The sequence below is a fragment of the Scardinius erythrophthalmus genome (assembly GCF_964197995.2).
Source record: "Scardinius erythrophthalmus genome assembly, chromosome: 16".
Lineage (NCBI taxonomy): Eukaryota > Metazoa > Chordata > Actinopteri > Cypriniformes > Leuciscidae > Scardinius > Scardinius erythrophthalmus.
Window position 1 is genome coordinate 6,277,269 of NC_138236.1, and position 17,423 is coordinate 6,294,691.

Sequence of the window (17,423 nt, forward strand, 5' to 3'; positions counted from 1 at the left end):
AGTTATTTTTAAAGGTTATAGAAAAGACAGAAAGGTTGTGAGTTTACCCTACCTGAGGAGCATCATCCAACATCTACCGCCTCGGAGAGCCATCAGTTCCTCTGCTAAGGTAAGATGATGCTCATTTTATATAATGTATTGTGCTAAATGTGACATGGGAATGATGCAATGAAGAATTACCTCCTGTAATATTATTGATTTAGCTTGCATGCCAGTTAGGATCTTTAGAAAATTTTCATTAATGTTTGATTCAGTGCCATTTGTGATTAAATACATAATCCATTGTCTAAGTTATTAATTTAACTAAAGATTAACAATGATTAGATAAAGATTGTCTCTCAGAATCAGGTCGAAAGCTGAAGGTGACCCCATTGCTTTTTAGATTTGTGGACATTTTGAGAATTGGCTGGCTGGACAAGGTGTAGGTGATCATAAGAGAACTGAATCAGTCCGATTCAAGAATGATCTTAATCAACTGATTCATAGAAAAGACTCAAAAGAACAATTTGCTCATCATTGTGACTTCTGACACTGCTATGAAGTCATTCTCTCTCAGAATCAGGTCGAAAGCTGAAGGTGACCCCATGGGATTTTAGATGTGTGGACATTTCGAGAATTATTTTACATGAAATTTGTGTAAATATTCCCTGGAACACAGGTTCTTTATTGGTATTCATGGTTCCATAAAGAACCTCCAATGAACCTTTCCACTTCTCAAAGGTTCTTTAGATTATTAAAATGTTCAACGAAGGGTTCTTTGGGAAACTTAAAAGGTTTCTTCTATGGCATCACTGCGAAAACCCCCTTTTGAAACCTTAATTTAAGGCTTAATTCAGAAGAATTATGTTTTAAAAGATAATCATAGTAATTTTTAGACTATAAAATGCATTAAAGGAATAGTTCACTTAAAAATGAAAATTCTGTCATCATTTGCTCACCCTCAAGTTGTTTCAAACCTGCGTGAATTTCTTTCTTCTGCTGAACACAAAGGAAGATATTTTGAAGAATGTCGGTAACCAGACAGTTGATGGACCCCATTGACATACATAGTACTTTTTTTCATACTATGGAAGTCAATGGGGTCCATCAACTGTCTGGTTACCGACATTCTTTAAAATATCTTCCTTTGTGTTCAGCAGAAGAAAGAAATTCATACATACAGATTTGAAACAAACTTGAGAAAGAAATAGCGTATCATCTAGACATCGGTCAGGGCACATGTGGTCAGTGAGATCAAGAAAGTGCTGATTTACTGATCCAAAGCACTCGGAGATGATTCCATAACCAGAGGAGGTGGGAGGGCAAATTTTCCAAAACACCTCCAGGCGTTCAAGGGTACACCAGCAGTGTCCTGCGTCCCGACTGCGTTGACCCGCCGTTTCTATGTTTACTTTTAAAACACGAGCGCTGATTTCTCTCAGCTGCGTTTACAGCTGGAGTTTCTTAACAAACATTCTGCGTCTCACCACTGACCTGAACATGGGAAAGAAACATAGCAGATCTAATTATAAGTGCTGCAAGTAGCCGGTGCTGACTTTGTTAGTGATGTATACTGGAAATGATTTCAAAATAAATCATTAATATCTTTTATCTTAAGTTTTTAAGTGTTTCTGTAAAATAGTTGAAATTGTACCATTTGCTCATTCTCTCGATGTTCAAACCTGTATGACTTTTTCCCATGGAACATAAACGTTGGCCATTCTTTTCAATATAATGAAGCTGAATGGGGACTGGAAAAAAAGCACCATAAAAGCATCATAAAGGTCATAAAACATGAGCGCTGTCTTCTGAAGTCTTCTGAAAGCTTTGTGTAAGAAACAGAGCTAAATTTAAATCGTCATTCACTTATAATTACCACTACAGTGGGCTGACTGGACAATTCAGTAGGTGATTATAAGAGAACTGAATCAGTCTGATTCAAGAAGGATATGAATCAACTGATTCAAAGAAAAGACTCAAAAGAATTCACTCACATGTTAAACATTATTACTTCTGACATTGTTATGAAGTTATGACTGCGTCAGAGAGATGAATATATGCAGCTTGAGAAACAAGTTGTATGGATCACTTTTATGATTCGTTTATTTGTCATTTTAGAGCATCAGTCATCATGAGTAAATGACAGAATTTAATTAATGTATTTATTTTTGGTGGACAATCCCTTTAGGAGACACATTTTTTTTCTAATTTACTGTGTGTGTGTGTGTGCGTGTGTGTGCGCGTGTTTGTGTGTGTGTGTGTGTGTGTGTGTGTGTGTGTGTGTGTCCTTGACCAGGAGGGGTAAAAATGAAGAAGCTCACAGAACTAGTTCTCCTTACAGGTAAGTCATGACTATTTATGTACACAGTAAAGGTCACAGACAGATCTGTGCCCTTGGGCCTGAAGGTCAAACATTCAAAAGAGACTTTCCGTCCACATTTACAGTATACATGGACTTAGTGATTTGATGGAACAAGCTTTTAGTAAATTACGGTTAGCAATATACAGTATATTTATAGTTGTATATTTATACTTGTTAATGTCAGTAATCATCTCCTTCTATGTGTGATTTGTCACATATCTTCATTTTCATCTGTAGTCCTCTTGGCACTCTTCAGTCAAGCTGAAGCAAGTAAGGCAGAACTGTTTGTTTCTTACATTGCTATTCAACATTTGAGCTTATCAGTCTTATGCAATGAGAACATTTCTGGCATATATTTCTGTCTGTTTTCAAGAGCGATCTAACTTTTCTCCTCTTTTTTTGCCTTTGCAGATCCTTTTGTTTACAGTAAGTATTCTGAGGCTCATGATTTTCTAATAAATAAAACTTAATAAATATAATAAATATAAAATAGCTGTGTGTGTGTGTGTGTATATATATATATTTTTTTTAATATATATATATCATATATGTTATATTTAATGCACACACACACACACACATATATATACATAAAATATTTTTTTAAAGTATGTTAGATGTGATTAACCGTGATTAATCGATTTGGCAGCACTAATACACACGCACACATTTATATTATTTATAGTTAATAATAATACATAAATATAATAAATATACATTTATTAAACATTCATTTTTAATATAATGTTTAAGCTATAATAAACAGTCTTAAAATTGACTGCTGACTGCTGCACTTTTTAGACTATGAGGCGCTGAGGATCGGGGGTTTGATCTTCACAGCTCTGCTTGTAGCAGGAGGGGTTACAGTTTTGTGTTGTAAGTAGCTCAGAATTTTTACACACATTTTCTACCTAACGAATACCTTATGTTTGACTTTATATACTCACAGAAAGAGTAACAGATTGTTCTCTTCACAGGGGGGCAGTGCAAACAAAAAAGAAAGTAGGTCACCTGATCTCAGCATCAAATTCACACTTACACGTTAACATCTCAGTGAAATGATGCACATTTTGAAATCAAAATGTATCATTAAAAGAAAAAACTTATTTAAAATGCGCCTCATCTTTTTGACAGGGATGAAGAAGATGCAAGCAAAATCTAAGGATCAGGGACTTCATCCGCTGAAACTTTCCATTGGATATTTGATCAAGTAGAAGACTAGAAACTACAGATGGCTATAGCTCCACTTCTCACTTGTACTTTATTTCAATGTAGTTTTTCCATTGTTTCAACATTTTTCAACCATTTAATTTATTAATTAATCACAGTTCCTGCACCCCAAAAGGAAAGCAGTTCCTGTTATTTTGAATCTGTAGATTTATACTATTCATTTTCAGTAATCTCTCCAAGTGGCGCTTTAATAAAGATTCTCAATTATGGGCCTGCAAAAATGCATTTGGAGTAATTTCTTATGCATGCCTGAGGTTATTTTGGCTGAGAGATGTTCAAACACTGGCTGGCCTTATGCAAGAAAAAGCTCAAATGTCATTTTTCCAGTTGATGGTCTGGATTACTTTTATATTACATTGACTTAAATGCTGAAATGCATAGTTGAAGCATGGGGGGAATGCTAAATAATAATAATAATAATAATAGCAGTTAATTTTTATATTAATTTTACCTGTTCTGTTCCTCAGTGTTGTACACTCTTAAAAATAAAGGTTCTTTAATCACATATGATTCCATGAAGAACTTGTAATATCCATTGAACCTTTGCACGAAAGGTTCTTTATGGTGAAAAACGGTTCTTTACACTAAGTAAAAAATTGTTATTTTAAGAACTGTCCACTGAAAGGTTCTTTGAGGAACGTAAAATGAACATCGCTGCAAAAAACACCCTTTTGGAACATTATTTTAAACGGTATACACTGTAAATAATCCATAGAAAAATGAATAATGTTCTGGCAGAAAATTACCAGTACTGCATCAGCTAAGTTTATTAACATTTCCTCCTTTTTTGAGCCAGTGTGAATCATTGTTTCCACCCAGTAGAATCAATTTAGCCTGAGCGTGCATGACAAACTAAAAACTATTAGAGTTGCTCTCCCAGAGAAAAGGATCCTTCATTCAAAACTCAACCCACTCGGACTGAGCCAACCTGTTGAGCGGATTGTTTAGGGTGTTGGTTTAAGTCTGTCTAGATCACATTTTTACGTGCGTTTAGGGTGGTTCCTCCACAACCACGTTTCAAACTTCAACGTTTCAGTTTCTTTCTCCTTGATAAAGGTGAGTAATCAATTCTGGACACCATTTTAATATTTATATACTGAAACATATGTTATGGCTGATGGATTTAGTCAAGTTCATTGCATTAAAATATGATAATTAAGCATTCAGAAACTTTTTAAGGGCTTTTGACGACACACTTTACTTGGTGTTTAATGTGGGATCTTTGTATCCTTTTACATACTTTCCATCTGTTAGTCTGTTTGACAATAACATTTATTTTATAAAAGAAAAAAGTATCAAATCTAATGATACTAATACTAAAAAGTACCTAAAATTTCAAGAGGAAAAAATATATAGATAATCAGACATTATTTGAGTAAAACATTAGGGTCTGAAAATCTGAGACCACTAATGAAAATGCACTTTTTCTTTGCATTTTTCTAATTGAACATGCAGAACAATACAAGTGAAAACTCAAAATGAAAAATATATATGAATTTTGTATTTGGTTCCTCCCCTTTTGCTTTAATGACTGCGACAGTGGAGTTGCATGAGCAAAATATAATATAGATGGCAAGCATCTTGTGCTTCTATAAAAGCAAGAACCGTCTATACAAGAGAGTTCATAAGATCAGTGTTGCAAAAAGGGGGGGGGGGGGTCTGTTTTACATTTAATAACAAAACAAAACCAAAAAAATCCAGGTTTTCAAGGTGGTTTCAGACTTGGACCTCACTGTTTGAGTTAGTTTTCCTCCAGTGATTTGGAAACTGGAATGTCAAGCGGCTTCACTGTGGAGAGCAGCTGCGCCCTTGATCACCGCGACTTTTAAAGATCACAGGCACATAAATTCTTTACTGAACATACCAGCCTGTAAATAATCCCTTCTTCATTGAATATTATTTGAACAAAATCCAACTGTGTTTTGTATGACAGAAACCTCCTGATGCTACAACATGTAGAAATACTATTTACTATGTTTATAATACTTGGTACTTTTAATATTATTGGTATTATTATTTTAGTTTTATGGACTAAGTGTTGCGACTGTACGTTTGAGATCTTAGAAAGTGTATATTTGTGAACATCTGAATAAGGAACATGGAGGCTTAATAATGAGCTGGCTGTGAATATGGAAATGTTGATGAAATCCAGTCGTTCACGAGTAAACAAATGTGGTGTTTAAAGTTGGAGATGCATCCTGACAGCCCACCGTCTCAAAATTGGTTAACCTCTTTTATCACAAAATAAGGAAAAATGTGGTGTGAAAGGATTCCATTTAGATGCTCATGGCCTTATTTTCAGCATGTTGGCTTTACTGCATGATCTGCTCATGGAAACAGGCGTTTGTTAGCTGAAGGGAGCACAAGGACAGCACTACGTTAACCACTGGAAAGGGCGGGATTGTGGTTTTTATAACAGTGATTCATTTCAACAGAATGTCTCGTTCCTTCCTGCGTCACTCTGGACAGCAAAGAGCTTGAAAGCACTGTAAACTTCAATACAAATCTAGTTATATATTGAGGACTTTTCTGGAGTTTTTTGTCTGTAAAAACACTGTTGAACTACATGGTTTTACTTTACCTCCATTTTAAACAGCCTGTGTTACTAAAGGGCATCTGTCAGCGTGTTTGTGCTGGAGTGTATAATCATACAATACTTCAAAGTTCACAGCCTGTTCTCAGGGGTGGAATTTCGTTCCTAATATAGCTGCAGTCTGGATTCCTGTGTACATGGCGTGCATCCTTTGTTTGCCATGTGATTGAGTCAAGTTCTCTTATATGGAGTGCGTGGTGTTTGGAAAAAGTAGGTGAGACTTTAGTACACTGACCACTCACACACAAATATGTGTATTGCTTTCTTTCTCTTTTTCCTATCCGCAGTAAACATGGTCATTTATTTATTTTATTTATTTTTTATGTAATATCACCACTATTATATGCCCATTTATCTGTTTATTTATATGCCTATTTGTCTTCTGATTGGGTGGATATTAGAATCTAAAAAGATTTAGTGGTCTTTTAATGGTCTAACCATTTTAATCACAAATCACTGCTCAGGAAACTAGCAAGAATTCACAAACACTGTAGATAAAGTAACTTAGCGCAGAATAGCCTTCCCGACTTGCAGACAGCTTTTTACAGAAGGAAGAGTCAGTGTTGTTCCACTCAATGTTATAATGGCTTCAAACCGTTCTTTGGTAGTTGATGTTTCCCAGTTCGTTTGAGTTTAATGTGAGACCAAATAATCACTATAGGGTTCAAATCTGGACTCTGACCAGGCCAAAACACCAGCCTGATGAACTTGTTCTCAAGCCACTTCTTGGTTGTCTTTGCAATTTGGGCAGGAGCATTGCTGAACAATAACATCTGATCATTCCTCATTTGTTTCATTGTGATTGATCACTCCAAAAACAACTTCCCATATTCTGCCAAAAACTTCAGTCTGATGATTTTTAAGTAGTGCATTTGCTTTGATTTTGCTAATTTCATGACCAGTAATTTGTAGTTAAGACAATTTAAATCTTAGTGTTTAGCTATTTTGGGCTTGAGTGTGTATATGTATATACCATGTTTACTGCAGAAAGGAAAAAGAGGAGCTTAAATAAGAACCAAAAAAAAAAAGGAACAATGTGCGTGTGGCACTGCCTGCCAGCTGCTACTTCAACATAATTCTCTCCTTTCTTCAACACAGAACACACTCCACCTCCACACCAGCTGTTGCTCGCAATAATTACTAGATTGATCAAATTAGTGCAGAGGAGGCGTGTCCGTCAAATGTATATCAAACAGATAGCTTGCTGCTCACACCAGTATAGGGCAGATGCAATGATTTTAACCATAATTAACTTTTTTTTTTTCATTCAGTGTTAGCGATACAACCTCAATTCATGTGCAGAACTGTAAATGCCTTTAGACTGACTTTGGTCAATAAACCAGTAGTAGACATGATCTAAATATAAAAAAAAACTATAATTAGGAGAGAGAAGTGTAGGACTATCAAGTGTGTTTACTAATTTGTGTCTGCTAGTGAGCTCTCATCCAGACAGAGCCATTTCTGCACTCTATTCAACTCACCACCATGATGCTATGGGTTGCCAGGATGTTGCAGAGGTGTTTATGAATGATTTTTAGCAGGTTGCCGTGTGGTTGCTACATCTCTGGTCTACGGTGTTTCTGGGTGGTTGCTCGTTGGCTATCTGCTGGACAAAGTCAAAAGCACAAAATTATGTGTTAGATCACTTTTCTTAAAGGAATTAAAAATTATCCTAAAATTTACTCACCCTCAAGCCATTAGGTGTATATGCCTTTCTTCTTTCAGCCAAACACAATCATAGTTATATTAAATAATATCCTGGCTCTTCCTAGCTTTGCAATGGCATTGAAAGATTTTGAAGCCATAAAAAATGCATCCCTCAATCATAAAAGTAATCCATATGACTCCAGTGGGTTAATAAATGCCTTCTGAAGCAAAGAGATGGGTTTTTGTAAGAATAATATCCATATTTAAAACTTTATAAACTATAATCACTGGCTTCTGGCAACGGCCGTACACTTGTTCATGCTTCGCAAACTCGGGCACTATTCAATGCCATTACAAGAACCAGGCTATTGTTTCAAATATCTCTGATTGTGTTCAGCTGAAAGAAGAAAGTCATATACACCAAGGATGGCCAAGGATTAATAGTGACTGGTGGGGTAATTTAATTTTTTTGGGTAAACTATTCCTTTCAAAAACAACATTTATTAAAATATCTGTTAATGTCTGTTTATGAGGTAAGAAAAATACATTTTTGCAGTGCACAACAAGTCACAGTTTTAGTAGCTCAAACTGTGCAGGGAGAGTTATTCAGCAAAATGTAATACCTCTACGGTTAGGGAGTTGTTAAAATAACTAAACTATGACAAATTACAAGCAAACACAATACAGGACTAAAGTATTGACTTGCTCAGACACTGAGAGTGAGCGATATCCCTTGGTTATCTGGTTTGAATATCTCATTTCCTGAATGAGGATTTAATGTTGCACAAGAGGAGCAAAAAGGGTTGAGAGACATTATTGTTTCTAGAATGAATGAACTATGGTAACTGCAAAAACATAAAGAAACAAGGCATTACATTGAAAGAGGGGAGGTCGGTTTGTAATGTGAGATGAGGAAGTGATGTTGGACACAATTCCTCATTCTTTCCCATGACTCACTCATTGGCAAGCCAACGTGACCGTACCAGATCACAGGACTTTCATTATTATCTTCGTGCACCCTGGGTGATTCTGCTGGCAGGAGGGTGCTAAAACGCCCAGACTGTCCAAGCCTAAAACAAGAAGATGAAACGCTCTCTCCTTTTCTCTCAGTTCTTTGTACAGTAACATGATGAGCTTTAAGAAGATTGTGAAATACCCAGAAACAGGTTTTCTTGCCAGATTCTTGGAAGAATTACTGCTGATAAAATAACTATTTGTCGTTTCACTTATTGGTTACCCTTGTGAAAAACCTATGTCAAAATGTATTTAAAATACATTTATTTCATACCGAGTATACTACAAATCCATTAACAAATTTACTGACATATCGCTTGAGACTTACTGATATAAATATTTTAATTAAACTTCATTTGGAGTACTTCTTTACTGCACAACTGCATGATCACTGTATAATATCAGTCTTTAAATGCAAGATATTTAAAGTGTACCTAAAGTATACTTGCAATTGTTCCACTTTAGCATAATGAAATATACTTAGGCTAAGTATATCTTTAGTTAAACTTCAGCACTATTTCTAGACAAAGTGCAAAATTAGTTGTTCTAATTTAGCAGACTTTAAAGGTTAGATCACCCAAAAATGAAAATTCTGTCAGTAATTATTCACCCTCATGTTGTTCCAACCCCGTAAGACTTTCGTTCATCTTCGGAACACAAATTAAGATATTTTTGATGAAATCTGAGAGCTGTAGGCTGATAGGCTTCAATGGGATCGAAACTTGCCGGCCCAGAAACGTTAGTAAAGACATCGTTAAAATAGTCCAAGTGACTACAGTGGCTCAACCATAAGTTTATCAAGCGTCGAGAATACTTTTTGTGCGCAAAAAACAAAACAAAACTAACGACTTATTTCAACTATTCATTTTCTTCTGTGTGGGCCTCTGAGTGAATTCACGTAGTGTAACAACGCAGCGCTTCTGGGTTGTACATCACCACGTAGGCTCACTATTGGCCGACGCTGGTCATGTGTGTGATGCGTGAGCCTATGTAGGGACGTACAACCCAGAAGTGCTGCGCTGTTAACGTTACACTACGTGAATTCACTCAGGCCCTAAAAGTACTACTAATTTATTTTTCAGGAAAAAAAACCAACAACTTTAACAATGAGTTGTTAAAAATTTAAATTCCATCAGTATGCCTAACCAGTTTTATAGGCTATAACAAGGCAGGGCAAGGCAGTACCGTAGAATTAGAACACTTTAAGAAAGTACACTCAAAATCCTGCTGTTTAGACAAACACTATGGCAGGTAATATTTAATTTAATTTAAACAATAGTTTAAAAAGAAACAAGAATCTTGAGTAAATTACATGATAGTAACATTACTGTACTTTGTCTATTTTCCAATGAAACTAGTTTCAAACGAATCCAAAAAGAGCAAGTGAACCTGAATGAATCATTGGTTGAGATTGATTCAGTGACTCGCTAATAATATCCAACTTACAGTCACATGTCGCCACCTAATTTGCAGAAAGAATCAATGAAGAAAAAAAACTCACTTCGAAAGCCCAAGATGTCCGTCAGACCAGCGCAATTGACTTTGTACACCGACGCATGTTTCATTCCTATTTTGCACCCGCGCAAAGCGCGCTTTTCCCTCCACAGAAGCACGTCGCAAAACTAGGGAATGAACTTGCGCTCCCGGGGGCGGTTCAGCGAAAAGAGGAGGCGTGTTACGGCGCAAACAATCCCCGGTGCTATTTTACTGTTCCATAAAACAATTGCGCCACTGGCCAGAAAAAAAACTAGTCTAAAGTCAGTGGCGCATTGCGCATGTTATTCATATGCTATTTTAAGGGCGCATGCTTGACCATAGCGTGCACAACGCGCATACACTTTGATTCTCTAATCTACACAGAAGCAGCAGTTTTAATTTTTGCAAATCATAGATAGATAGATAGATAGATAGATAGATAGATAGATAGATAGATAGATAGATAGATAGATAGATAGATAGATAGATAGATAGATAGATAGATAGATAGATAGATAGATAGATAGATAGATAGATAGATAGATAGATAGATAGATAGATAGATAGATAGATACTTGTGCTTTGCGCTTTGACACTTGCGTTTCAGATCGTTAAAATAGGGCCCTTGGTCTCAAACGAGAAAACACGGATGGAGTAAGAGTGATTAAAAAAGCATGAGAAGCTGTTTTGGTAGGCTACAGACCAACAGCGCAACTGTGAGTGTGATATTGCCCTTATAAACCATTTCAGTAAACAAAAATATTGATTAACTTACATTTTTGACACAATATTGCCTAGTGTTTATCTGTTTTTGATTCGCCAAAGTAAAGTTCCGGACATTGGACAAAGCAACAACAGAATGTATGTGGCGCGTCCTAGCAACAGACAGCGGTGTCAGTTTCGGTCATAGAAATGTATACACGTAGAATTCAAATTTGACAGCTCTAGACACATCACCGCGCCCGCCATCTTGGAACGGTCAGCGTGTCGTCACTCACAGTAACAATCAATGAGATGGGTAGGTTATGAACGATTCGTTCATTTTGAACCGAGTTGTCTCAGAGAGTGATTCGTTCATTTTGTGTTGACCGCGCATGCGCAATTTCCTATAGGTTCTGTACAGTGAACAGAAATGATTAGTTCATCTCTCTAGGCTTTCTTGTTCGGGTCCGAGTCTTTAGTTCTGCCTGTCAGTCCCATAGAGGCTAAGTTGTCTGTACCGGAAAGAGAAATGATTTGTCTCGACTCGAACCCGAAGTCGATAGACTCAAAACGAAACTTGAACGAGATTCAAAGCTCCGAGTCAGTAAAATTATCAGAACTTCCCTGCGTATCTTCTGGTTGTAAATCTGCCGAGATCATCTGCTGAAGTCTATTGCAGATATAGATATTCATGCATCCGTCTAACTACAGTTGCAGACGCACAGTAAACGAGTAGCCTATGGGTCTCTGCGGAACAAAAGTGGGCGTTTCTAAATTTGTGGGTGTTTTCAAACTGGTGGGTGTTTATAAATCATGCAATGAAAATTATGCCCTTTGTCTGATCCCTCTGCTTATGGCCTCGCCCACTGATCTGGTACCTTACTGTCATGCAGAGACCTAGATACTTGCAGTCAACTTGCTCTTGAGTGTCACAGACCAATGTTTTTACCGTTCTAATATGGCAGACGGCTTATAGAAACAGTCCCTAATGAGGCATCTATGTAATATATCTATGGTTCAGTCCCCTAGAAATGGGGACTGAAATATTGCCACAGAAAGCTCAGACTGTCAGTTTGTAGTAGTCACCAAGTCTGCCAAGCAACTAATTTTTTTTTTTCATTTAAAAGTAATACAGTTTTGCACTATGTATTTCCAATTGTCGCCAACATTCAAGATCTGAATTTTCAGAATATTGAAATGTGTTAATTATGACAGAATGAGTTCACTATTCCTTTAATAGACAAGTGAAATCACCATCAGACTAGCACCTGTTTGCAAATTTCATGTTCTAGCCAGAAGCTATTTTGACTTAATTTACATAAACAAATTGATCAGGCACCCATGCTTAAGAACATAAAATGATGTAGGCCGACTATATAAATACATTGAATCCATGTTTACAAGAAGAAGAAAATTAGATGATTCACATGCAAGATAATAGGGTATCAAAAAGACACAAGGGATTTATTAAACCTCTTTTGAATACTCTCTAAAAAGCTCTTAACTGCTGCCTTGTTCATTGCTCACGCTGACAACGGCTTCTCTGATCAAAGGGCTGAAATACTGGACTTTATTTTGTCTCAGCACGTCTCTGGTGAACCCATTACTTTTCCCCTTCTCTGCTACCATGCTTGGAAGCTGAAGGTGGAGCGTGTTACATCATCTTGTGCTGGTACAGGGATGGCCACAGCATTCCCTCTGGTCTCTTGGAGACGAAATGGAAAATCCCAGCTAAGCTTTGGATTGGTGCTCCAGTGTGTTTCCACAGTGCACCTTTCATTACGATGTAGACGTAAATTTGCATTTGTCAGAACATGTAAACCTCCAGCACAAAGGTCGTCTTTTATATGAAAGGGTTTAGCGTCTTGATGTGTGTTTCCTAGCAGCTGTTTTGTTGGTGTATGAACATTTGGTTGCTGAGATGTTCCAGGCCGTTGTTGACATTTGATCCAGGTCTGCTTTGTGTTCGGAAGAGCTGCTATTTGTTGCTCCAGTATGTTTAATCAGATCAGATGCATTGACAAAGATTGTGATCATTTGATTTTACCCCATTTTTGTTGAAGTGAAGCTGGCAGAGGACAATAATTCAGGCATTAAGGGGATTCATGTTATATTTAGAGCATAAGTGGATTGCAAAGCACAATGGGAATTTGCTCTGATGTAGCAAGCAGATACATGATATGCTTTCCAACACTAACTTAATTATTAAATGTGAAAATCTTAAGCTCATATTAACAATCCATTTGACTTTACAGCGGTCTGATTTATGTCCGAGAGAAAAAGGATAATCATTGAGAAAATGTAGGGAGGGACTTTATTTTATTCCTCTGAAGATGATTGGATCATAAAGTCAGGTGGCTGGAGGGGAAGGAAAAGGTAAAGGTTTGGTGAAAGCAGAGAAAATGGAATTTTTTTAAATTTATATTAAGTTTAATTTCTTTAAAAATGAAAATTCTGTCATCAATACTCAAGTCATCCCAAACCATGTTTTTCATTTTTGGGTGAACTATCCCTTTATGAAAGTAAATTAGTGATAATTTTATGAAAAGCAGATGCATCTTTATTACCTGTTTAATTTTTTCATGTCAAACCTAATTTTGTATTGCAGGTTACAACCACATCGTCATGATGAAGACTTTGGCACTAGTTTTCTTGACACGTGAGTTTGTTTTGTTTTTTCGCATTTTCTGGAAGTCTTTGGTTTTAAAAATACTTGCTTGTTGTCATATCTCTTATAGAAATGTAAATTCATTAAGGTGCTTTTATCTGTATAGACCACAAGTAACTATAAATAATAATAAACACACATGTGACCGTACAATCTTTGGATGTTATGTTGCTAATATACTATTTATTATATATATTATTTTTGTAGTTTTTTCCCTTGTGTTGGCAGAAGGTCAGAAGACAAGTAAGAGATTTCACTTTTCAATTACACTGTTTCTTTTTGTTTCTGTTCTCATCCTTGTGATAAAATAATTTTACACAATGTTACATGCACTAATAATTTTTATATTTTTTTCCCGTTTGGGATTTGCAGCAGAGGAAGACCCCTTCTCTTTTGGTTAGTTGCACACATCTTTTAGTTTGAACTTATCATCCATAATCCAGTGCTAAAAGTGTTCTTAAGATCATCTCACATTTTCTTTAATTGTCATTTATTCTGTCTCTCACTAGATTATCACAGACTTCGAGTTGGAGGTTTGATCTTGGCAGCAGTTCTGTGTCTGATTGGCATTACTATTCTCCTAAGTGAGTTTGACCAATATTCAGACAAGATTTAAGATATATAGGCTTATCTTTTTGCATGTTACATAGCCTAGTTGAACTGTTAGATGGTGACAAAAAAGGTTGCCAGGTCTACACAACAAAACTAGCTCAATGGCCTAAAACTTTAACAAATTTTACAGTATAATTATTTGGCAGAAGTAGGAGTATTATGCTAGTATGGTTCCGAATTCAGTCATTGAGTTTGTTCAAAAACACCAAATCATTTACAAACAAAACACCACTGTTTTTTGGCGATGATGTTTAGAACTGTTAAGTATTTTTTATTAAACTGGCAATACTGTGTCTAAAATATAAGTTACTCAGTATTAACTTCTTGATTATTGTACTTTATAATTAATAATTGAGGCTTATTTATTATATTTTGAGCTAGCAACAACAGCAGATCCTAAATCCGTGGCATATGAAATCACTCATTGGATAGCACATAGTCCGCTGAACTGACAATATTCAGACATGCTGATATATGGCCATAACTCTTGCTTTTTGACATGATAACTCTTGTACTCTTAACTCAATAACTCTTAAATTTTGACATGAAATGTGACCTGGACATATTTTTGATTCAGCCAGCAACCTGTTTAACAACATCCTTTGCCATTATTACAGGTGGCCACTGCAGATGCAAATTCAACCAGGACAAAAGGTATAAAATGAATAATATTGGCTACAGCTAATTTTTATACAGTTAATAGATTCACATTGTGGTGCTTTGCATGTATGTACATCAAAGTATATACGCATTGACTAGCTCTAAAAGCGCAGTTCTCTTTTGACAGGAGGAGGACAGGAAGTAACGCTCAATCGATGCTCAATGACACAGGTATGACCGCCCTCATTTTCCTGTGCAACCAGTAACATGAAACCAGTGCTGGTAACCTGGTATAAATCAGAACTCTCCCCCCCAAGTTCCCTTATGAAACACGCCACTTATAAACCTGTGTGGTCTGAAGGCCGTGTGCACGCATGAAATCCATCTGCTAATTATTGCTGTGTGCCAGTTCCCCGTGATGCAGTGGGATACAGTGGGTCTGTGCTCAGTGGTGGGCCCTTATGGCCCATCTCCACAGCACCAGTCGCATGGTTTCCAGGATGAGTCATAATATCTCCCCGGGGAGTATTTACACTCCATGATCCCTGAGGGTGGGGTTGGGGAAACAGGATACAAAGATGTGCTATGTAAATGTTTTATTCAGTATCTAATTGTCTATAGTGAAGAATAAAAGAATTAGAATTTAATTTAAATTATTTAAAGGGACCATGAGTGTCAAATTTCCCTTTATCTTTTGAGATGAAAGAGTTCTTTGGACAAAGAAAGCATGCTGTAATTTTAAAACCCTCAAAACTTCCCAATGAAAAGGAGCATTTTTTTTAAACTAAGCTGCAAAAAAAAAAAAAAAAAAATGTGGAGGTCTGCAACTTTCTGACATCAGACAGATGAATTGGCATGAAAAAATAAATTAGGGCATTGTCCAGCCAAAGAAACATAAATAATAAGAAAATATATAATATTATAAGTTGATACTGACCACTCTCAGGCCTTCAGATAAATCGGTTCCCTTTGTGTTCTCAGTGTAAGAGACTGATCTAAATGAATATCCAATAAAAAATCAGTTCATTAAATATTTAAATGTGATATTCATCTTCAATACGTTTCTATTTTACAGCAAGGGCCAGCGAATGCTAAAAACCTACTGACCTGACCTGAACCAATCAGAGGAGACGGTCTGCCTTCCTTTATCTCATGTGCTGGTTTATCAGAGGAATCATTTCTCTTTAAGACGAGGAACCTAATACAAAGGTTTTCTGTGTTTTCACTGCTTATCTGCTCCCAGATCATAGAGGAGGAAGCTGAAAATTCATGTACCATTTTGTTTTTTTAATGCCAGATGTGTCTTTGTAATGTCATTTAATATAAATCGATCACCAAAAACATTCATGCAAATTGTTTTTTTATCCTGTCAGTAACTGTATTAAATTATGTTGGATGTAGGTAAGGGAAGGCTTTCAATGGCAGTGTCCTGATTCAGTCTCATATGGAAACCTTTAACCAAATATTTCTGTACGCTGTAGTGAATCCATCCAATATTGCATTGTTGCATTCGTGTGAAGTAGTTTTCTGTTCAGACTTGCTTTGGAATTGAGTAATAGTTGAATAAGACGTATGAAAAGATCACGCTCTCAAGAAAGGAAAAAAAAACCCTATCATATTTACATTGTCATGTGCTTGACTTATTTTCATTACCAGCCTATTTATCACAAACATGCTAGTAGTATTAAGTTTGTTTTTATCTGTTGTGTGAAAAATTGTCAGTATCATTCAAACATAAACACTAAAATAAACTAAAAGACACTTAAACAAAGAGCACCTGTATCAATGTTTTCTGTTCTCTGTCTCCAGCTGACTGACACCCTACTGTTTCTCAAAGCCTTTAGATGAGCATGTGATATGTGGATTAAGGCAACCATTAGACAATATAGCTACAGGATACGACATGTTATTTCTCACATCCTTTTCATGCATGTGCATGTTTTAATGAAATTATTCAGTTGAAGCTAGATAAAAAAGGCCAAAATTAAACGTGACTGGGTGGGAATAAACTGTTATTAAGAGACTTTTGCAATTGGAATGGCCCAAAATTTACTCAACAGCGCCCTCTACTCACTGATATTTGGCATTACATAGGAACTATTATCAGAATACAACTGTCTATCTTGATTGCAATGTGAAATACAGTTATGTACATACATTGACAACCTAATTCTATAACTACAGTGATTTCCCAACACTAAACAAGATTGGTTGGTTGGTTGGTATGTGCTGTGTGAACAGAACCACAGTTAGTCATGACAACTCTTGAGTGAATTATTTAGCAGCATTTATTGGCATGGGGCATGAAATGTAGCCTACATATGCTTGATTTTGGCGGTCAAGATCTGCTGATTAGCAAATACAAGAATTTGTTTTTGTGTAGGAAGGAAAACCATGGGGGGGGGGGGGGGGGGGGCTTAAAATGAATTGGTGGGAAAAGAATGTTTCGATCACAAATCAGAGAGGATGAAAGCAGTGGAAGTTGCCTATAATACCTAGTTTAATATAAAAATAGATAGATAAAACGTTTGCCGTGCACA

General features: G+C 36.3%; 2 protein-coding genes across 2 annotated transcripts; both read left to right on the forward strand.

Moving 5' to 3' along the window:
- Window positions 1–2,286: 2,286 nt before the first annotated feature.
- fxyd11 (FXYD domain containing ion transport regulator 11) lies at window positions 2,287–3,347 on the forward strand (the record flags this gene model as incomplete). The annotated part of the gene is made up of 4 exons (XM_081388033.1): window positions 2,287–2,320; window positions 2,579–2,611; window positions 3,143–3,217; window positions 3,319–3,347. 4 exons carry the CDS (start codon window positions 2,287–2,289, stop codon window positions 3,345–3,347), a joined length of 171 nt encoding a protein of 56 aa, XP_081244159.1.
- A 1,013-nt stretch (window positions 3,348–4,360) lies between these two features.
- fxyd3 (FXYD domain containing ion transport regulator 3) lies at window positions 4,361–16,654 on the forward strand. Its single transcript, XM_081389587.1, has 8 exons — window positions 4,361–4,627; window positions 13,612–13,662; window positions 13,879–13,914; window positions 14,044–14,067; window positions 14,181–14,255; window positions 14,901–14,937; window positions 15,071–15,114; window positions 15,959–16,654. The coding sequence occupies exons 2-8, from the start codon at window positions 13,629–13,631 to the stop codon at window positions 15,976–15,978; spliced, it is 270 nt and encodes an 89-aa protein (XP_081245713.1). The 5' UTR covers window positions 4,361–4,627; window positions 13,612–13,628; the 3' UTR covers window positions 15,979–16,654.
- The last annotated feature ends 769 nt before the right edge of the window (window positions 16,655–17,423 follow it).